Source organism: Myxocyprinus asiaticus, chromosome 25 (assembly GCF_019703515.2).
Source record: "Myxocyprinus asiaticus isolate MX2 ecotype Aquarium Trade chromosome 25, UBuf_Myxa_2, whole genome shotgun sequence".
Lineage (NCBI taxonomy): Eukaryota > Metazoa > Chordata > Actinopteri > Cypriniformes > Catostomidae > Myxocyprinus > Myxocyprinus asiaticus.
In genome coordinates this window covers 2,849,042-2,872,524 of record NC_059368.1, presented here as the reverse complement: position 1 = coordinate 2,872,524, position 23,483 = coordinate 2,849,042, and the positions used below count along the sequence as shown (strand labels likewise).

The 23,483-nt window shown below is 35.4% G+C and overlaps 2 protein-coding genes across 2 annotated transcripts in view; both read right to left on the bottom strand.

The window, feature by feature from the left end:
• The window catches only part of LOC127416300 (RNA-binding protein 25-like), a 204,042-nt gene that overhangs the window by 96,458 nt on the left and 84,101 nt on the right, over nucleotides 1–23,483 (bottom strand). The gene's annotated exons all lie outside the window — the stretch shown is intronic.
• LOC127416329 (alpha-1,6-mannosyl-glycoprotein 2-beta-N-acetylglucosaminyltransferase-like) lies at nucleotides 92–4,791 on the bottom strand. Its single transcript, XM_051655632.1, has 2 exons — nucleotides 4,698–4,791; nucleotides 92–4,542 (listed from the first exon to the last, which is right to left on the bottom strand). Exon 2 carries the CDS (start codon nucleotides 4,403–4,405, stop codon nucleotides 3,164–3,166), a length of 1,242 nt encoding a protein of 413 aa, XP_051511592.1. The 5' UTR covers nucleotides 4,406–4,542; nucleotides 4,698–4,791; the 3' UTR covers nucleotides 92–3,163.

Here is a 23,483-nt window from a genome sequence, read left to right as displayed (position 1 = left end):
CCAAGCGTTCCACACCTGTGAATATTATTATTACACCTCATATAAAAGATTTTAGAAAACAAGTTTTTAAAAACAGAGACACAACAAACAATATTATTCACACAATATATTATGTACAACCTCCAGTTTTTTTTTTTATTACATTTTGTTTTTTTATCCCCTTTTCTCCCAATTTGGAATGCCCAATTCCCACTACTTAGTAGGTCCTCGTGGTGGCATGGTCTCAATCCAGGTGGTGGAGGACAAGTCTCAGTTGCCTCCGCTTCTGAGACCGTCAATCCGTGCATCTTATCACGTGACTCGTTCTGCATGACACCGCGGAGACTCACAGCATGTGGAGGCTCATGCTACTCTCCGTGATCCACGCACAACTCACCACACGCCCCATTGAGAGCGAGAACCACTAATCACAACCACGAGGAGGTTACCTCATGTGACTCTATCCTCCCTAGCAACCGGGCCAATTTGGTTATTTAGGAGACCTGGCTGGAGTCACTCAGCACACCCTGGATTCGAACTCGCGAATCCAGAGTTGGTAGTCAGCGTCAATATGTCGCTGAGCTACCCAGGCCCCCACAACCTCCGGTTTTAAAATGCCAAACTAGCGAATTATGTCCGAGAAACACAAAGAAAATGAACAAAGAATTCCCCAAATCAGATTTTTGATTGAAGAACAGAGTTTGTCCAATGTTAAAGTCCAGAGAAAGTTGTGATTCAGTTTATACTCCATATCATGTCTTTGGCTCAAAGCTTAAAGAACAATTATGAATATGGTTTTTAGGGATACCATCATAATATAAAGAAAAACATATACATATACAGTATATTCTTACCCGTTAAAACAAGCAATCTCTCTCTCATACAGACACGTACAAATATATTTAGTTAAAATAAAACAATACAATAAGTGAATGCATTTGAGATGAATTTACACACACACACACACACACACACACACACACAGCAACTAAATTGAGCATGTCAGCTTTTCCTCCCTAAAGGAAATCACAAGGAACAAAGAGAAAGGAAACAGACTTTCATTCCTATCATGCAAATAATATAATTAAAACCAAAAAGTTAAAGGTGAATATCTTTGGCTGTTTCTCAAGGCTGTAAAGACAACATTTAACAACTCGCATCCTAGGAATGAAAAGTGAATTGTTTTGCTGTGACCCCAACTTCCACCACAATACTGAGCTCTGCAGTTTCTAAAATAATAAATAGACTCTTGCAGACACTGTAGTATGCACTGTAATTTCAACATGATTATTCATGTTTTAAACATAATTTAAGGCAACAAAACAGCTAAACATCAAAAGTATGAAATCATTAAATGAATGTGAAGAAAAACAGAAAGGAAAAGAAAGCGACAGGTGGGACAGGGTGGCAAAAACGCAAATTATACAAATAGCCATATGCAAATTACACAATATGTTTTTGTAAGGCATATTCCAATTTGTCACTGATCCAGTTGAGTAGACACATCACCCAAAAATATGACCCAACATTTAAAAAAAAATAAAATACAAATCCACCCAAAGATAAAAAGATCTCTTTTGCATTCAGGAAATGCCAGGAACGGAAGAAAGAATGTTATAATGTTACATTGCCTAAATGTGTTCATAGCTGGACTTTGCCACCAAAGGAACAAACAATTAAAGACAGAATTGGATGTTGTTCAGCGAAAATGTTTGATTTGTGATTTCATTTTATTACAACAAGGAAAAGGAATTGTTCAAATGAATGCACTTTCTAGGACGACAGTAGGGTTCACTTTGCTGTCACTTTTTTTTTTTTTTTTTTTTTTTTAAGTATTAGAGGCACAAAAATAATGTTGACTTTTTCTTTCAAGAGTTTTAGGCCCTATTTTGTACCACATTCATGGAAAATGCAATGCATAAAGTCCATGATTTTGTGGAATTTTACAAAAACATTAAATATTATGTCGTTAAAGAGTTGACAATTGGACATTGCTACTAAAGGAGCAAAAAACAAAAAACAAAAAAAAAACAACGTGGATGCTGTTCAAGAAAAATTCTGAAAAGATTTAGTCACTAAATGTGTTCATAAATGTACTTTGCCATTAAAAAAAGAAAAACAAACACCAATGTGGATATTCTTTATAGAAAATTACTATTTGTTATTAAATTTGATTTAAACATGATAAAAAGAATTGTTAAAATCGGATGCAATGCATAAAATGCATACATGCAGAATTGTACAAAAAATACTGAATATATTTTCATTAAATGAGTTCCAAACTGGACTTTGCTACTAAAGGAGCAAAACAAAAATCAATGTGGATGTTGTTCAAAAAGATTTCGATTTGTTATGAAACTAGATTGAAAGAAGACAAAAGAATTGTTAAAACAGACGCAATGCATAAAATGCAAGCACGTTTTGGTGGAAATTTACAAAAACATTTAAGATTTTATTGCGAAAGTTGTCCATAAATGGACCTTGCCACCAAAGGGGCAAAACAAACAAGGGAAATTTGCAATTTGTTATTAAATTATAAGGAAAGAAAGAATTATAAAATGTATGCAATGCATGCATTTTTTTGTGGAATTTTACAAAAAAGAATTAAGATTTTGTCGCTAAATGTGTCCATAAATGAACATTGCTACAAACTGCGCAAAGCAAACAAGGGAAATTTGCTATTTATCATTAATACATAATGAAACAAGACAAAAATCATTGTTAAAATGGATGCAATGCATAAAATGCATGCATTTTTTTGCAGAATTTCACAAAAACATTTGAAGGTTTTGTTGCTAAATGTGTCCATAAGTGGACTTTGCTACTAAACGAGCAAAATAAACAAGGCAAATTTGCGATTCGTTCTTTAAATTATAATGAAACAAGACAAAAAGTATTGTTAAAATGGACGCAACGCAGAAAATGCATGCAGGTTTAAATTGCAACTTAAACCCAAGTCTTGTGGAAATTTATATTAAGTATGTTGAAGAACAAAATAGAGTACAAAATTAAGTTGTAGCCACCTGTATTACCGTTTGTTTTGCACACACATATGCAAATATACACACACCATAAAATAACTCGCATTATTTTCCTATTTTTGGTGAAAGCAAAACCTTTAACCTGCAAACATGTAACCCTGATATTCTGCTTGGCACTTGTGACATAAAGGAAAACTCCCGCTTCAGAGACGTGCGGCGTAGTTGATGCAAAGCGTGTGGTCACGAACGTCCCCCCAGCCCCCATTTTTCATATGAGGTTGATGCTCCACGGGTCCATGGTCTGTCAGGGTCAGCACTGGGGGGAAAAACGCAGCTTCGGCTTGTTTAAGCGCTGCATCCACCCTTTCCCGGGCCATTTCTGGCTTGCAATCATCCTTTTGGTGCAGGCCACAATCTCCTGTGTGAAGAACTCGGCTTCCACAAGCCACTAGAACTTTAAGAGGTTTGGAGATGCACGTACCAGACAGGTTCTGGAGGGTCCAGTCCCAGTTATAATCATCGTAGGTGCAGAACTTATTGTTGCATCCCATCAGTTTATAGTAGAGCTCCCTGGAGATGCCCATTCCTATGTTGTGTTTGGTCGACAGCCACCCTGCAGTTTCTGTTTTCGTGGAAAGCTCTTGAAAGCCTGACAAACCGTCATGGTTTCCCAATGCGAGGACGTCGCAGTCTCCACAGCTGGTTTTCCTGAGTTTGGTCATAGATTTGAAGTAGTGATGGAAATCTGGGAGAAGATAGTTGTCTTCCTCAATGAACACAACAAATCCGTTGTATCCCAGAAGAACCCGGACTCGTTCGAACACGAAATGCAGCTTCCACCACCAGTGGTGTTTGGTTTGTGTGATGGAAGCTTCCCTGTAATGTCCATATGAGTCCGGGTGTTCTGCATTCAAGCAGCCCTTTTTAATCGCGTCTTCTTTAGATATGTCTCTCGGACAATCCTGAGGATCTTGTCCTGGAAATTCATTTGGATACAGCTGTATGCTGTAGGGGAAATATATCTGCAGAACCTTGCAGAATGAGATTCCCTTGACCATATCAGACATTTCCTCTGAGAAATAGTCGTGACTGAATATCAGAAGTATGTTTTGCACTCCAACTACTTTCTCAAGGGACTGTATGAGCATTTGAAGGTAAGCCGGTCTATTGTGGACTTGAACAACAATAACCAGCTCCGGTTCCAATGGAAACTTCTCTCCATTCTGAATGAACTGTCTGTAGTTGCTGTCATAAACAGACTTCCTCATACTCAATATGGTCTCATACTCAAATTTACCCAAAACAACAGGCTGTGTACTCTCTTTAACAGTCTCTTCGACATTTCCTTCATCTCCAGTCCCACGTTTGGAATAAAATAACACTATCAATACAATTAAGATGACGAGAAACACAATAACGTTCTTCTTCAATAGTCGGAATCTCATTTTTAAAAGTCAATGCACCATGGAAAACCAAACTCTGGGTTATATTGTGTTTTGTGTGCTGTTCTATGTCCCTTGTGGGTATAATCCGGGCATCTCCACACCGGATCCCTCAGAGCATTCAGGTGAAACAAGAACATCTGTCAAGAGAAGTTGATCAGTGAGTTTTTCGCTAGTAAATGTCGCGCGAGAGCGCAAAACAGACCGAAATAATCACGCGATTCATCAAGCGAAGTTCGCAATGGTAAGACTTTAATGCGAATATCGCTGTTCAACTAAAGTGTGAACTACTCACCCAGATACGGTGTCATGTGCAACAAAGTTAAAACCAGGAAGAGAAAGTGATCTGAGAATGAGGAGGTCGTTACTGCCGACGTGTACTTACAGCCAACAGGAACACAGCAGCGCTCGTGCTTACTGATACAGAAGAGATACAAAAATAAAATATTTTAAAATATATAGTTTAAAATATATAATTAATAATTGCAAATATATTGTCTTAATTTATTTATAATAAATATAATTAATTATTTTTTATATATATATATGATAATATAATATAACATTATTATTCTATGCTCCTCCTTACTGATACAGAAGAGATAAAAAAATAAAATATATAGTTTAAAATATATAATTAATAATTGCAAATATATTGTCTTTATAATAAATATAATTAATGATTTTTTATATTAATTATATTATTTAATTATTCAAGTATAATATTATTAATAATAATGTTAATTATCATATATATATATATATATACATATATATATATATGATAATATAATATAACATTATTATTCTATGCTCCTCCTTACTGATACAGAAGAGATACAAAAATAAAATATATAGTTTAAAATATATAATTAATAATTGCAAATCTATTATCTTAATTTATATATAATAAATATAATTAATTGTTTTTAAATATATATATATATATATATATATATATAATAATTAATTAATGTATTATTATTAATACAGCCATCACTCCAACACCTTATCCTTGAGTAATCATGCTAAATTGATCATTTGATACTAGAAAATCACTTGCCATTATATCAAACACAGCTGAAAGCTATTTGGTTCATTAAATGAAGCTTAACATTGTCTTTGTGTTTGTTTTTGAGTTGCCACAGTATGCAATAGACTGGCATGTCTTTAGGTCAATATTAGGTCAAAAATGGCAAAAAAGAAACAGCTTTCTCTAGAAACTCCCCATTGAGCTTTTGTGGGATCAGCTAGACTGTAAGGTGCGTGAGAAGTGCCCGACAAGACAGACACATCTATGGCAAGTGCTACAGGAAGTGTGGGGTGAAATGTCACCGGAGTATCTGGACAAACAGGATCTGCAAAGCTGTCATTGCTGCACGTGGAGGATTTTTTGATGTGAATACATTTTTAATGTCCTGACTATACATTGTGATCAGCTGAATGCCACTTTGGTGAATAAAAGTACCAATTTCTTTCCATAAGAGCAAAATCTGTACATTATTCCAAACCTTTTGGCCACCAGTGTGTGTGTGTGTGTGTGTGTGTGTGTGTGTGTGTGTGTGTATATAGGCATATAGCTATGTCTGTGTAATTAATGTATTATTATTAATTAAAAATAAACAAAAAAACTTGTTGATGTTTCAGATTATTTATAAATATCCAGTTAATATTTAAATCTCAAACAGACAAGTTTTTATTATTATAAACAATTATTCTGTTTAAATAAAAGACATTAAATTATTATGATAAATAAATCAATATAATTATTTATATGCTTAATGTTTAATGTCTTTCTCTTGATCATAGATGAAACTAAATCTCATCTCAGCACCTTTATTGAATTGTTGTGCTCCTCTTAATCATGATATTTCATCTGAATATCAACATTTGTGAGATTTGTTCCATCTGAACAGTTTGAAGTTACTTGATCTAATGTTGTGTCACTGGAAAATAATGATCACTGTGACATTCTGTTATGTTGGATATTAAAAGGTTTTATGTCCATAAGTTAATGGGGGATTTGTGGAGACAGTAACGTATTTAGTTTTTATTTTGAAGTGACAAGATAAAGTTAGACCCCTAGGGTAAGATGTCCCCCTCAGAATTGGGGCAGAAGATTGTTTCTAGAATCATTATTATGTTATAATTATTATAACCTATGGGGTTAATGTTAAATACTTCCATGCATTAGATGTACATTTCAGACATCTCTATTCCTTATAACCTAATAGGCTAATTGAGTGGAATTCAATCTGAATTCATAGTATTGCTTTTGTAACATGTCTTCAATTAAAAATATGGGTGTTTATGTATGTAAATATTCATAGACCTGCACAGTAAATAATACATAGAATAAGTTTACCTTTCAGATGAATCTCTTTGACTGGGATTCTGGTATTTGATTTGCCTGTCATTATGCAGTTCTTCAACTAAATAAACAATTACATAAAATGTTTGATTTCATATTTTACTTCAAACATCAAATATAAATGACTACGAATGATATCAGTTGTATTTTATACATTCTGTAAAAATCGGATGACACCTGGGACAAGTTTACCCAGTAGTGGGGTAAGATGGCTCCTTTTCATAATGATTAATTTTGTGCTATGACAAATAAATAAGCAAATGTTTCTATTACTTCCCTTGATAATATATTGGATGATGCATCATCATCCTATACATGCTAAACGTATATGTTACAATTTAAAAGTAAATGCACATTGTTCTTGAGGGGGCCGTTTTATCCCATCTTCCTCTACGTGTGTGTGTGTGTGTGTGTGTGTGTGTGTGTGTGTGTGAGATTCATTATTTTGTTATTATTTATTTAAAATAAACAGTTTTATGTTTTAGATTATTTTTTTAATAATCTAATATTCGAAACTAGATTATGTATTAATAAATCACTTATATATATTATATATCACTTTTATGTGTAATTAATTATTTTATTATTACAAGTTAATAATAAACAGAAAATATTGTTTTCAATATATTTTAGAAATATTTATATTATTAATTATACAGTTAATGTGTTAATATTTCACTATGCGCTAATACATTTATAATGTAATAACATAGGCCTGTTAGTAATGTTTTCATGTGTTTTGTACATGTTATTAGATTTTATAAAAAATCATACATAAATATTTATACTTTATTAAGGCAGAACAATTAATATATTGTGTGTGTGTGTGTGTGTGTGTGTGTATATATATATATATATATATATATATATATATATATATATATATATAAACTGTAATATTACAGAAACTCTTAAATATATTAATCTTCAATAATTTCCAAGTAATTTGCCTACAAAATATTTGCATGCAAATATAATGAAATTAGGTCACACATTGAGTTAAACAATGCATGTCCACTTACTCTATTCTGTTTTATCCTTTATGTGTGGATTTACAAATTAGTTGTTTTTTGCAATGCCTGTCATAACTCAAAAAGGGCAAATGTCCAGGACATTGGACTCTACAGGATGTTCATCGACTTCTTACATGTCAAAAGAGAGTGAGAGACTAAACCCTTTTGTGTCTCCAGTGTTGTACATGTATTAAAGAGGAAGGTCCAGACAGAAACCTGTTTTCTCAGTTGTTATGAAACATTGTATAGGTAAAACCAGACTTAGCTCTTTTGTTCACAATTATTGTTACCATCACCTCTAGATGGCAAGAGAAGAGCATCATGTTTTATGTGAAACATGATTACGTAATTTGCTTTTCATACAGACCAAAACTCCATGCAACTCAATAGCTTTACTTGACAGAAATAACACTGGGTATAAGCATTAAAAATCAGATGTTGTTTATAGAGGTATTAAATAAAGGTAATATATTCAGAGATGACATATAAATACAACTGCAAGCCTTTAAATGATAAAGGACTTTCATTCTTTTTAAGATGTGCTCTTGTGATATTTACATTGAATTTAATTGACAACTGAATGCATTTGCTTGATAATATTTTAAAAATACAGATTTTTAACCTTTGTTTTTGTTAAATGAATGTCACATTATGTCTACTGTGAAAAGTGTATTTTAAGTGAGTTTATTTTCTAAAAGTCCACAGTGCCAAAAGTGCCCATAATTAAATAAATAAAATAGTAATTATTGGGTGGAAATGCAGTTCTCAAGAAATACTTAAAAATACAAACATCCAAATACGCTTTAAAGCATTGAGTTCCTGATATTTATATGGTGATCGATGTTAAACAAAGGTCATACTGTCAGTACATACAGAAAACACGCCTCATTGTTGGTTAAGGGGGTCAGCAAAGGTCAACAGTGAGTGTTCGCTCTCTGGTCATGTGATGATAAAGGAACAGTCTGAGACAGGCACAGATATGCATGAGACCAAAAGCAGGGCTTCTACACTAGACCAATTCATTTCTATGACTTTTCCAGTTTTGGAATTATATGATTTAAATGATCATATTTTGCAGTGCAGATGTCTCATATAAGACCATTTAAAGACAGACATACTGTATACTAGCGCACTGTTTTACTGTACACAAGCACTCATAAATAGCAAAATATAGCCAATGAAACATTTAAAAAAAAAAAAGAAAAGAAAAGAAAAAATGTATATACATCCACTATAAAAAAACAGTTTTGATTTGACTCATTTCACAATTTAATATTCCCTGATATGAATTTCCATGACTGTGGGAACTCTGTAAAAAATGACTATTTCTGGAGTTTCGCAGGGATGTAATCTTTAGAAGCTTTTAATAGTTCTTCTTTTTAACAGTTTACTGAGGGTCAGTCATATTTAAGTCTTCAAATGTTCTAACAAGAGGAAATTTTGTGTCAGACACTGTTAACACGAGTATGATTTGTGCTTTCTCTCTGGAATAGCATATAACATACTACTCTTAATCCCTGCAGAACATAGTATATACTGTACACTGTGCACAGTATTCAAATTTTCTGAATGCATAATACCTTTATGATATTCTGCATTTACTGCATTTCCAGTGTGTTGAATGAACTAATATGAATTTTAAATAGGCTACATCTTAATTTTTTATTTACCTCATTATTTAATTAGATTGCCAAAAGTTAAGACATTTTAACACAAAATGGAATTTAAAATGCAAAATAAATACTTTTTCCAATAACACATCTGGACACCTCTCACATGCTGTTTGAAACATTTATCTTTGCAAAACGCTTACCGCTTCACCTATTTATTTAATAGTAGTCAGAAAGTAGTCTTTCTTTCTTTCTTTCTGTTTGCATTTTTGGGAACACTTTATTTTAGTGATTCATGACAAATAAGTACAATTGTAATTGACTAGTTATGGAATTGTTTGGCATTATAAAGTATTTATTAAGCCTTTATTGGCTAATTTCTTATTCTTGCTTTATAGTCCTTTTACATTTGCTTTTGTCATAACAATGAATTTATTAGCTAAAAACAAAACATATCAATAGCTAGTATGATGCAAATGACATCCTTTATAGGTTCTCAGTACTCTGTGTGAATGTGCAGCTTATAAGTATAAAACACATGTAGAATGCATATGGTATTTCAACGAAGCAGGAAGAAGATTAGGGTTAGGTTTAGGGTGTCTGTGGGACTCTAACTAAACACAATAAACATGTTGATGCGCCTATACACTATGGTAGTATTTAATTAGGGGTGCAAATATCATCTGACACTATTAAACATATTTTTATTTTATTTTATAGGGTTGCCTGCTTATAAGCTGCACATTCACACAGTGTAATAAGAACCTATAAATGACATATTTTGCACCTTACTAGCTATTGGTATCTTTTCTTTTTACCTAATAAGTTCATTGTTATGAAAAAAAGAAATGTAAAGAGGCTACTAGGCAGGGATAAGAAATCAGCGAACAAAGGCTTAATAAATACCTCATAGTTCTAAACAAGTCCGTAACTAGTCGCTTACAAGTCCAATTATTAGTCATTAATTACTGTCTAATTTCTGATCACTAAAATAATTTTAAGCAGTATGCAGTACATACTGCACGGTTTTTTCTTGACTGTTTCACAATTTTTTCAGCCTGATCTCATGAACATTATGTGACCGTGGCAACATTTTTGAAAAACGAAATTACACGTTTGGCTGCAGTTTCCCAGTGAAATGTCCAGCGGGGGGCGCCAACAGTGAGGGAAATAGTGTCGTAATCAGACAAGGTTTTTAAAGGAATATTCCGGATTCAATTCAATTTAAGCTCAATCGACAGCCTTTGTGGCATAATATTGATTACCACAAAAATACATTTGGACTTGCCCCTCCTTTTCTTTAAAAAAAGCAAAAATCGAGGTTCCAGTGAGGTACTAACAATGGAAGAGAATGGAGACCAATTTTTGAATGTAAATTTTTCACACTGTTTCAAAAGTATAGACGCAAGACATAAAGGATATGCGTGTAAACATGATTTTAGTGTGATAAAATCACTTTCTAACATTTTTTGTGTAAAGTATAGCTAATTTTGCAATTTCATTGCTATGATGATGTTATGTAAACAAACCCAAAAATGACTGTAAAAATGACAATTTAAACATCTTTACAGCTCAAATAATACACGAGTTTTAACAGAAGAATTAATGTAAGTGCTGTTATAAAATTATAAGCTTCACTTTTTTCACTTGTCTTTAAACCCTCCAAAAATGGTCCCCATTCACATTCATTGTAAGTGTCTCACTGTAACACAGATTTTTGCATTTTTTTAAAGGAGGGGCAACCCAAAATTATTTTTTGTGGTAATCAACATCCTGCCACAAATGCTGTAATTTGAGCTTAAAGGTGCTGGAAGCGATTTTGGCGTTTTGAAGCTTTCACGTGACTGAGCCGTTGAATTAGACACGCCCCCTTATTCCGGCCCTCCAAAGATAATTTTGAGACCAAACCCGAGCAGAAGAGCAGCATTGTTTGTTCCTGTGGCTGTCAAATTCAACAGTGGCACAATAGCGCCCTCAACTGACAAACATTATGAATCACAGCCTCAATGATCCACTTCAGATACAACGCTATGAGAACGAGCAAAATGATTGACAGGTGAAAAGCCTCAATGTTCACGGACACATTTTTGTTTACTGTTTACAAAGTCTACAGCTGTCACAGAGACCGGTGAGATATCTCAGGACACTTCATTAATATGTTTAAGGGAGTAGGAACATTTTTTGCATTCTTTTAAAGCACATTTAATTTGTATTGAACCTGGAATATTCCTTTAAGGTTTTTAACTGCAGCATGTAGAACGCGGCACGTGAAGGTCAGTTTGTTGCTGTTATAGTAACATTCATTCTATGAGACTAGTAGGCAGTATGCATTGTATACTGTGTAGTATTCAGTGTGTAGTAAGCTAGTATTCATAATTACTTTCTTTCTTTCCACTCCCTCTCAGCACATCCTCCAAACCTTTAGAAACCAGAAACTTTTAGAGCTATATTAAATTATAATTTTATCTCTCATAAATGCAGGAATACATGAGAACTATCAGGCGAAGATGGATGAGTAGATAAGGTTGTCTATAGAATGGTTATATTTAAGCAAACCCAAATAAGCCCAAGTGAACCTGAAAAACAGAATGCAGAACTATTGCACTGACATGCTCAAATGAAATGAAACATATGACATTAAAGATGTTGGACTGGTGCTACTTGAATCCTGTCCACTGATCCAGGCTGAATATAACTGTATGTTCTGCCAAAGATTAATTTTATTACCACAGTCCTGACACGGCACATTTACATAAGTTAAGTATCTCACACACCATGGCTTCACCTCAATAATGTGTCAAGAGTGGCTGTTATATTATCTCCTTAGTGCTCATCCTTTTTAAAAGATACTTCAACAAACCTTCTTTTATTCTTGCAGGCTATCTAGTGCAAACAATCAGTTCAATATATATATATATATTGTTTCCTTTTGCAGTCTCTGAAAAATAACACCACCACCACTGCCAACCAGACAACAGATTCGGTTAAATTACAGTCATTGGGATGATTAAAGGAATCTTTAATCCTGAAATGCAAATTCTGTCATCATTTATTCACCCTTGTATTGTTCAAAACATGACTTTCATCTGTGGAACAAAAAGGAGATATTAGGTAGCATGTTAGGGACCTCAGTCACCATTCACTTTCACTGTATGAAAAAAAAAAAGATGCAATGAAAGTGAAAGGTAAAATGCTATGCTATTATAAAATGTTCTTTAAATTCTGAATGGATGAGCTTTATTCAGAGCTGTATAGCCCCTGCAAACAAGATGAGTCATTTGGTTATTATTATATCTATTTTCCCAGAAGAGAAACGCTGTACATTTTGAATCAGCTAAAAGTAATATATATATATATATATATATAAATATATGGCCTCAAAGCAAACAGACATGGACTAAAAACAAAAACAAAACTGCAAATTTGATTTCCTTAAACTAAGAATTTTGTTAAAAGGAAAACAGCCACAGTAAGCCGTTTTTATCTTCAAACAGCTGTTACTCAATCAAAAAATTTATGTAATCAAATTTTGGCAGGCCTTTTTTTGGCAGCAGGACAGACAGAGGAGTATTGTTCACATTTCTGGGGGTGGACTTGATTAAAACTTACTACAACAACCACAACTGCCTAGTGAGTATTATCTACTATACAGTACATGCTATACAATTTAGGGTTCTTTAGAACAGTGGTTCTCAATCAGGGGGCCTCAGAAAACTTCTAAGGGGATGGCAGGATGACTTAAAATTATCTCAAATAAGTCACACCAAAATAACCTAATTTAATGGAAATGCAAAAAAATACAAATAATAATCGCCATTATGCCATTATTGCATGTTTACCTTCTCCTGTGGCGCATCTGGAAGCGTACTGCATCACCCATGTGGGAAAACCAAGTTCTGGTCTCACGTTTAGATAATTAGTAACGAGCACAATTCGGAGGTTAGATTTTCCGTCTAAGATTACATTATGACTCCACTGATGGTTAGGGTTAGGGTTGGGGTTTGGGGGAACAATCAGCTAAATCCAACTCACTTTACAACTTGCTTTTGGTGCCCTTCTGTGGACACTTCACATGGAAACTGGAGCTCACACGTGCCCTTACATTCAAAACAACTTCCTGCTTTGGCCACTGGGGGCAGCGCTTCGAATTTTGGTAAGCACAGACCGAGTTTAGCTCAAGAAAAGTCAACCTACTGATACCGAATTCACTGTGAGATCAGTTTGATAAGTAATCAAAAACAGCAAAAACGCAATGAAATAACCAAAAAGACTGTGTATAATGTATTACTAATACATTTTATTTATTAGTGTCCTAACAGGGCACTTATGCATGAATTATGCTGTTTTTTTTTTGTTTTTGTTTTTAAAAAGGGATCACACAATTTATTTGTTTACAGTTTTTTTTTTATTTAATGCTACTAATAGAACCAAAACTAAAAGGAAGCACACTGTAGCTCAGGTGATGCATAACAGGACTTTTTGCTTTTTTATTTTCCAGCAAGACTATCACAGTTGTTTTTATTTTTGTGTTTTGTTTTTTAAAGGCATAGCATACTGGATATGCTGTTTTGCAATACCCATGTTCGTTGGGGCTTTCTTACAGCACAAAAGCTCCGTGTCTTGCCACGAGAGGCTAGAACATCTGTTCCTCATCAATGCTGCAGAAACATTGGTATGCATAAGATTTCTTTACAAAAATGTGGGATTAGAAATGAAAAGGAAGCACAGTTATTCACTGGGTATTCTCCTGGGTTGTGACATCAGTGGATGAGGCACGAGTGAAAGACACTGGCCGTATGCTTGTGTCAGAACTGGCTAATTACGTATTGGTGTGACATGCATGAAGCCACATGACAAAATAATGACTAACATCAGAAAGCATGTTAGTTGTAACTATGCAGCGTTTGGGTGGGGACAGAGATTAGTTAGCAGAGATGGGATAGGAGCTGCACTGGCATAACTGGAAAAAACCTCCCGAGAGTGTTTCAAAGATGGCCAACTGTGAACTGATTTGCTAGAAAGACTTTGGTGGGGATAACATCACGTTGCCATGTGACCACAAAAACAAAGAGACTTCAAATGATGATGATGTCTCTACAGTTATAATTATATTCCACTTATTAATAATGTATTAGTGAAATCATTTGGAATTTTGATAATATCAAAATAGAGGTCTGAAATGAATTAATTTCAAAATATGAAACTTGTCTTTCATTATGGAATTGTTTTCTATGTTTTGATGTCTGTTAAGCAACAGTGATTTCAAGGTTAATGGGTGTTCTTTAGCAGTGGAACGATGTGAAGAGTTAACAGTGGTAAATTCAGTGGCGCACGGCTTCTAATGGCTTATTAGGCTCATTTAATGGTGGCAATATAAGGCACCAGTGTTTAATGAATTGTTACATATACTGTTAATATGTTAATAAGAATAGGAACTACAAATTGTTTACAGCAAGTAATATAAACTGTGCACTGCTGTTTACGGTGCAAAAATTATTATTATTATTATTATTTGTCTTATTTTCCGTCTTAACATCCTTAAAACAAGAAAAAATTACTTGAGAAGCAGAATTATGTTTTTAGAGAAATTTAACAAAATTTTGTGGGGAATATGCGTAAATCAAGAAAAAAATAAAAAGTATTATTAAATAAACAATAAATTTGGTTAGATTTCTCTGAAAACAAATCAAAATATTTTATGTAATTTTGCTTCTCAAGTAAATTTATTTTGCTTATACATTTTATTGTAAACAATACAAAATACTCAGTAAGAAAATGTATTTGCATTGTATGGAACATGATCACACAGGAAATCGACATGTTGTTTCCGAAGTACCCTGAAATCAACCACATTCATCCGAGTGTTTTGCAGACGTTTTTGCATCAATTAAAATGCAAGCGATTTCCCTCAAAACTAAAAAAAAAAAAAAAGCATTTTATTTTCATAATAAATTTCCAGCAAATTTTATTGAGTAATGTTTAATAACAGTTCAATTTGATGGAAGTTTGTTTTGAAATTGAAATGCGTAAATCTTAAAAATATAATTTTGAGTGTAGTGCTACTGACAGTACGTTGCACAAGCAACCTCTGAGACACAGGTTCTAGACCCACGGGAACCAGGAAGTAACCACATTCACATAAACAATCATGCGAGCGATTCAAATGTTGCATTTTCAATCTAAAACAAATTTTATTACTCCACTGACTTTTAGGTTTAGGTTTGTGTTTTGAGTTATGATAAAGTTGATAAAAAATGCATTCCTGTTGAATGTATTGCATAAATTACAACTAAAAATACAACTCGCTTTTGGCGCCCCTCTGTGGACATACATTCAACAACACTTCCAGGTTCGGCCACTGGGGGCAGTGATTCCATTTTCTGTAAGCATAGACAGATTTCGGAAGCAGAAATTTCGACCTGCTGTTGCTGAATTCACAGTGCGATGAGTCTGGTTTACACTTAGTGAACAAGAAATGAATTACTATATAATGTATGATTGATCACAGGTGTGCGATTTCTGCATTTTACAACAGTTTTGAACACAGCTTATATTCTTTGCGTTGTGCCAAAAGCCCAATAAACTCATGGTAAAACCACTGTAATGAACAGCCTCGCGTAAAATATTGTTATTATAAATAGTGGCAACAGTGATATGACAACAAGGCACAAATGTTCACTTAATAGTTAGTTATATGTAATATACTGTAGCTCATTAGCTTAACTGTACATTGTGGTTGCCAAGTAATGTAGCGAGTTGCTGCATGAATGAAGAATGTGCGGTCACAGTTTATCTGCATTTTATGATGACTTTTAGGGTTGGAACTATTAGTTTAATAAATGACAATTTATCTGGTGTCAGAGGGAAATAACTGTGTAGCAACACTGAAGCGAGTCGTATCATGTTTGTGCAGTTCTTTACCTCCTGAAAACACATCGTGTTTGTATCTGAACAAGATTAATGATTCACATTGTGTGGTTAATCTTGGCATGAGTAAAAAAAAACACTGCGGCCAGTTGTTGATATCTTCAAACACTGGCTGTATGACTTCTGAAGGAGTGTCCAGTATTTCAGCCAAGAAATCACCCGTGTATTTGACAGTTTGGAGATGAGAGACGGAAATGATTAAGGTTTGAAGATGTTGAGATTCCCGTTTTGTGCTGTTTATCCAATGCTTGTCAGTGTGTGGCCTTTCCTTATTACGCAAAAATGTTTTGTCAGGTAACCTAAATATGTAGTTAATGTACAAATATGCGTAACACTTTACAATAAGGTTGTATTTGCTAACATTGTTTACTACATTAGATAACATGAACAATACTTTAACATAATTTATTAATTTAGGTTTATGTTAATTTCAACATATACTAATAAATTTTTACATTAAATGTTGTATATGTTAACATTAGTTAATGCTCTATAAACTAACATGAACTTATAATGAACAATAATATATATATATATAAATTACAATCAAAAAGATTAATAAATGCTGTATTGCTGAATGTTCCTTATGCATGAACTAATGTTAATAGAAACTTATTGTAAAGTATTACCATTATAAAAAATTTCTTTTATTTATTTATTTATTTTGGTAGGGAAAGAACATGTGTCTTGTTAGATAAACATTTTCACCGTCATTCATACTTTCACTTCAAAAAATTATTATTATTTTTAAAAATATTTTAGTGAACGTAACGTGCATTATTTTATACGGCTCTAAAGTGATATGAAACCGTTATGCAGTCAAGACCTGGAACTACTTCATAGTCGTGCGTTTACTGGAAAATAACTGCACACCTTAGGGGCCGTTTACACGACAACGTTTTCAACTAAAAACAGAAAACTTTTTATACATTTTGGCTGTTCGTTTACACGACAACGGCGTTTTGGGGCCTGAAAACGCAAACTTTAGAAAACGTGTTTCAAAGTACACGTTTTTGAAAACGATGACGTCATGCGCACGCGTATTACGTGTTCAGTCTATAGGCATGCGCGCGAGTATTTCAAAACATTTTGGCACTTTATAGTCCAGGGTCACTTGTAGTAATAAAGCAACATCATCGTCCGTCCAGACAAAACTGCTCGATGCTTTCACCATCTTCATTGTTTGTATTCACCGTTCTGTGGAAGAATGCTTATGTCTTTACAAATTGACATCGCCAACTACTGGCGTGGCATGCATAATACAGCGTTTTTAGTCGTTGCCGCGGATCCGAGTGAACGGGGATCGTTTTGACAACGTTGTCGTCTGTACGCGAAACTTTTCAAAAACGCAAAGGAAAACTTTTCTGTTTTTAGTACATCGTTGTCGTGTAAACGTACCCTTAGAACGTCTGTCAACCATTTAGAATCAAGCATTCAACAGTGCCATGGTATAAAATATAAATACATTGTTATTTGTTAGTCCATGATACCAAATGCATTTAACAAATTCAACCTTATTTTAAAGTGTTGCCAAAATATCTAAGTTAACTGGTTTTGTTTAATTAAAAACATTATTCCAAATAACAGAATCAACTATATGAAGTTATGCCAACAAGAGTAAATATTAAGGGTTGGAAAAGGTAGAAATAGCTTCTGAACTATTAAACTTTACTTTTGTTTCAGAATTTTTATACTTATATTTGAATTCTGCATATTTCCCCAAAGACATGGAATTAATGTATCTCTGTTGGAAAGACTGAGCCAGGAATCACATTACACATTCCGATCATTTCAGAGATCAGAGAGTTCGGTGACCCTGTCACCCTCTTACTGAGTTATTTTCCAAAGATTTATGCTGTTGGAAACTTAATCATCACTGTAGGGTTTTTTAAATGATTTATGTAGAGCACCACACTGAATACATTTAGTTATTTTCTCAATTATCAAGATTTGAATATTGCAATGCTTTCTGGAAAGATTTGTTTGCAGCTGTTTTGATTATCTCATTCTAAAATCAGATGGGTCTAAATCAGTCATCTGGTGTCTAACAAAATTGTTATTTATTTTTTTGGATTTTTTCCCCTTTTTCTTCCAATTTGAAATGCCCAACTCCCAATGCGCTATTAAGTTGAGTGTGTTGCCATGGAGACATAGCACGTGTACAGGCTTCACACCATCCACCGCGGCATCCACGCTCAACTCACCACGCGCCCCACCGAGAACGAACCACATTATAGCGACCATGAGGAGGTTACCCCATGTGACTCTACCTTCCCTAGCCAATTTGGTGGATGTCTCCATGGCAACGCGCTCAACAAGCCACGTGATAAGATGCGCGGGTTGATGATCTCAGACGCGGAGGCAACTGGGATTCATCCTCCGCCACCTGGATTGAGGCGAATCACTACGCAACCACGTGGACTTAAAAGTGCATTGGGAATTGGGCATGCCAAATTGGAAGAAAAAGGGGGAAAAATCCACAAATAAAATAAATAAATGGATGTATTGCGTCTTGTGAGGTTGTCAGTGGGACAGGTAAGTTCAGTAATATCTGTAAGGTATGAGGTTTGTACTGATGCAGAAAAGGATACTGGATCGATAGATTTAAAGTTGTAGTAGGTTATAATGGATTGACCTGGGGAGAGGGGTTTCACAACTTAGTTAAATGAATGAATGATCAGATAGTCCAATATGAGAGCCGAGCACAGAGACATTACTTAAACCAGCAGTACAGACTAGGTCTAGAGTGGTCACGAGAGTGTGTAGGGAAGTCAACAAGTTGTACTAAACTGAAACACTCACAGACATGAGCTCATTGGCAGCAACGCAATAAGTATCTACATGTATGTTGAAATCACCAAGTAACAACAGAGATGAACACATGGCACAAGTTAGAGTTAATAGCTCATTCTGAAGAAATTAGACAAAGTATTTGGTGGGCGATAAACAAGAATCACAAGCAGTGGCGATGGACCATTAACTTTAGCTAATCTCATGGAAGTCAATGATTTTAGTATGCAAGTTGCTGCGATAGACAGCAGCCAGACCCCCACCCCTAGAAATCACGTGAGGTTTAGCCAGGTAGTTGTATCCAGGAGGGAAAGAGAACTTGAATGTTTATTCATAATGAAAGAGGAACAGATGGTTTCCACAATGTACTCTTCTGATTTTCTTTGGTTTTTTCCTGTATCTGAGAGCAGATGGTCCCATTAAACAAATACGCACAGACCAGTGAATCGATCATGAGTAACTTATGAGGATTATGGTGTCACCATACATGACACTCTGTTTGGGTTTCTCTGATTTGATGCAATTCAAAATAAACTCTGAAACATAGAGAAAACAGCTATTGTTGTTAAGGAAATGCCAGCTTTTCTAAAAAAACACTCACCAGCTTGCAGTGATGGCACAGCTTATGGGGTTTTCATTTCCAGCTCGTATGCTGTTCTTGGACACAGACACGGAACGAAAACAGTGACGTCCAGGCCATTCCTGTCAATAACAAATAAGTGTTGATATTAGAATTACTGGATCTGAGTGGAAGAAAAACATTCAAAGAGGTCCATTAATTTGTGATATTCAAATTAAATACAATGTTGAGTTTGTACATTTGTTTGTACATTTGAACATGTTATATGACAGTCACAATAAAACTTTTTACCAGGCCTTCATCATTTATTTTTGGTACCCTTGTCCCAGACCCAGACTTTCTATATTAAATGATGAAAATGCATTATAAAAATACAAATTATTACATGTTTAAAACTATGATCATCTAAACAAAGAGTGAAATAAATATAAACCATTTCGATATTTATTCTGTGAAAATTATTTCTATTAATTTATCAAAATGTACAACTGTCCAGCAGTTGTAGTGTCATTTCCACCAGACCAAAAAAATTCACCCCTAATAAAGTTTTTCAAAAGTTAGTGTACATGTTTTTATTTATTTATTTATTTATTTATTTTTTATCCCCTTTTTCTCCCCAATTTGGCATGCCCAATTCCCACTACTGAGTAGGTCCTCATGGTGGCGCGGTTACTCACCTCAATCTGGGTGGTGGAGGACAAGTCTCATTTGCCTCCGCTTCTGAGACCGTCAATCTGCACATCTTACCACGTGGCTCATTGTGCATGACACCGCGGAGACTCACAGCATGTGGAGGCTCATGCTATTCTTCGCGGCATCCATGCACAACTCACCATGCGCCCCACCAAGAGCGAACCACATTATAGTGACCACGAGGAGGTTACCCCATGTGACTCTACCCTCCCTAGCAACTGGGCCAATTTGGTTGCTTAGGAGACCAGGCTGGAGTCAGTCAGCACGCCCTGGATTCGAACTCGCGACTCCAGGGGTGGTAGTCAGCGTCAATACTCACTGAGCTTCCCAGGCCCCGTTAGCATACTTGTTAACCAAGTGGACAAACGTGCGACTGAAGAGCATGCTTGAGATGAAATATGAGACAAAAAAAGGGAAATGTCACATGTGAGCAGAAGATTTTTATTGGGCATCATTTATAATCAAGCTGTAATTTTGCTCAGTTATGCAAAAAGTGTGGAAATATTATTTAATTGTGTGTATTTCGATTAAATAAAACCTTAGCTATAACATTAGCCATAGCAAGACATAGGACTCAAAATGTCCATCAGCATCATTTCCAGCACATAATTCTATTAAACACAATACAGAATTTAAGATGTGCTGGAAAAGACATTGTGGTGGGGACTTTCACGACTTTCAATAACACAAATATCCTGTGATGCATGTCTGCTAGTAGACAAATAAAACAATATTGACAAACTCATTACCTCGCGGCTATTTACATGCTCTTCCAGGTGAGCTACAGGAACCAAAATATAAATCACTGTTATTTGTTAATTATTTTGTAACTCTTCGCTCATGCTAATATGAGAAAACCCCAGTAGAGCAACAGTGGTTTTGTGTTAAACAATGTGTTTAGCACACATCAACAACCTGTCAACAGCTTCCCCATGAATATGTCCATGAACTTTACAGCACTGTAGGGAAACAAGCTATTCTTCAACACCATTTTCTAGTCAAGTTTCTAAGGAAAAGAGCAGTTTCCTAGCCCCAAAGACAACAACTAAAGAGCACCGAAAACTAATGTCACTTTTCAAGAGCTGTGACAGTTGTGAACTCTTCAACGAAACGTGGTGACTAAAAATATGCTTCAGCATCAGTACCTTATTTTACAATGGCAACACTAATGCCAAAAAGCAAATACTGTAAGTCAGTAGGGGAAAGTATTGTGTTGGACTGAATATGGGTTAAGGTTAGGGTTATAGGTTCAGTGTTAGTACCTAGTAATTATGCTGTTATTGTAATTACTATAGTACATATAACAAAGCTATTACTGTTGTTCCTGTAGCTCAAATGGAAGAGCATGAACTAGCATCACCACAGTCATGGGTTTGATTCCCTAGGAACACACATACATATAAAATGTATACTTTAAATGCTATGTAAGGGGCCGTTCACTCAGGACAGGAAGAAACAGGCATGTGAGATCAGGACGGATTCAAACTTGAATCTTCACACACAAAATATATTGCGCAACATAACAGAGCACGTTTACTACTCGTCATGCCATGACTTTTATTTGCATTTGCTTTTTACTCAGTTGTTTTTTATACTGATAATCATTAATAACAAATGCAACTGTTGAAAATGAGTCTCTTTTGGGGCCTGGATAGCTCAGTATTAAAGACGCTGGCTACCACTCATGGAGTTCACTAGTTCGCGAGTTCAAATCCCAGGGCGTGCTGAGTGACTCCAGCCAGGTCTCTTAAGCAACCAAATTGGCCCGGTTGCTAGGGAGGGTAGAGTCACATGGGGTAACCTCCTCTTGGTCGCTATAATGTGGTTTGTTCTCGGCGGGGCATGTTGTGAGTTGAGCGTGGATGCAACGGTGGATGGTTTTTCTCCCTTTTCTCCCCAATTTGGAATGACCAATTCCCAATGCGCTCTAAGTCCTCATGGTGGCGTAGTGACTCGCCTCAATCCGGGTGGCGGAGGACGAATACCAGCTGCCTCCGTGTCTGAGACCGTCTAACCATGCATCTTATCACGTGGCTTGTTGGGCGCGTTACCGCGGAGACGTAGCACATGTGGAGGCTTCATGCTATTCTTCGCGGCATCCACGCACACTCACCACATGCCCCACCGAGAGCGAACCACATTATAGTGACCACGAGGAGGTTACCCCATGTGACTCTACCCTCCCTAGCAACCGGGCCAATTTGGTTGCTTAGGAGACCAGGCTGGAGTCACTCAGCACACCCTGGATTCGAACTTGCGACCCCAGGAGTGGTAGTCAGCGTCAATACTCGCTGAGCTACCCAGGCCCCTTACTACCCTAAACTTAACCAATAGTGAAAAGCAAACGCGAGATGAAAAACACAACCATGTCATTTTGTGGTGCTTCTGTGACACTTTGGGATCACGTGTGGACTCATGTGCTCTTCAGGACTTGTACCCCGCTCCTTTACATCGCAAGTGCTATGCTCTATCAGTCGAGCTACCACACAATTTGATCACACTCGAACAAGCTTGTAAATGTAATTGGTAAAGTAATGCAAACATTAATACGAGTCAAGCCCTATAGTAAAAGTGTTTAGATGTCATAAGATAGCATTGTGTGAGGAACAGAGTGAATATGTTTATAAACGAGCCACGTAAAAATAATTTAGCAAAAATGTAGTTACAGTATTATAACGTGATATGAGACCAGATTGCATATAAAGCTCTCAAACACTGTCAAATGACAACAAATCAGAACTGTGCAATGTCTGCTTAAATCATAATTTTTTAGGTCCCTAGTATTGCTGTTGTAAACTTCTTTGGAAAATTAAGTTTCATGAGGTCCAGCTGGAAAGTGTTAATCCTGGATTAGAGACAGTTGCTTCCAGAATACAACTGGATGTTCTCACTATTCAATGAACTAAGCAGAAAAATCTGTGTTTGAGATCAGACTTCAGAGGATCGCTTTTTGCTTGTCAGGGAAAACAATGTACTTTGACCTCGGAGTGATAGTAAATTACTTGAAGTTGCAAAGGTGCAGAGCTGTCAAAACCTCAACAGGAAATTGCAGGAAGCGCTTTTTGTTCTGGCTTGAAATGTGCAGCAGTTTAAACAT

Excerpts from the sequence above, each read along its gene's own strand:
- LOC127416329 (XM_051655632.1), bottom strand. The coding sequence starts at position 4,405 with ATGAGATTCCGACTATTGAAGAAGAACGTTATTGTGTTTCTCGTCATC.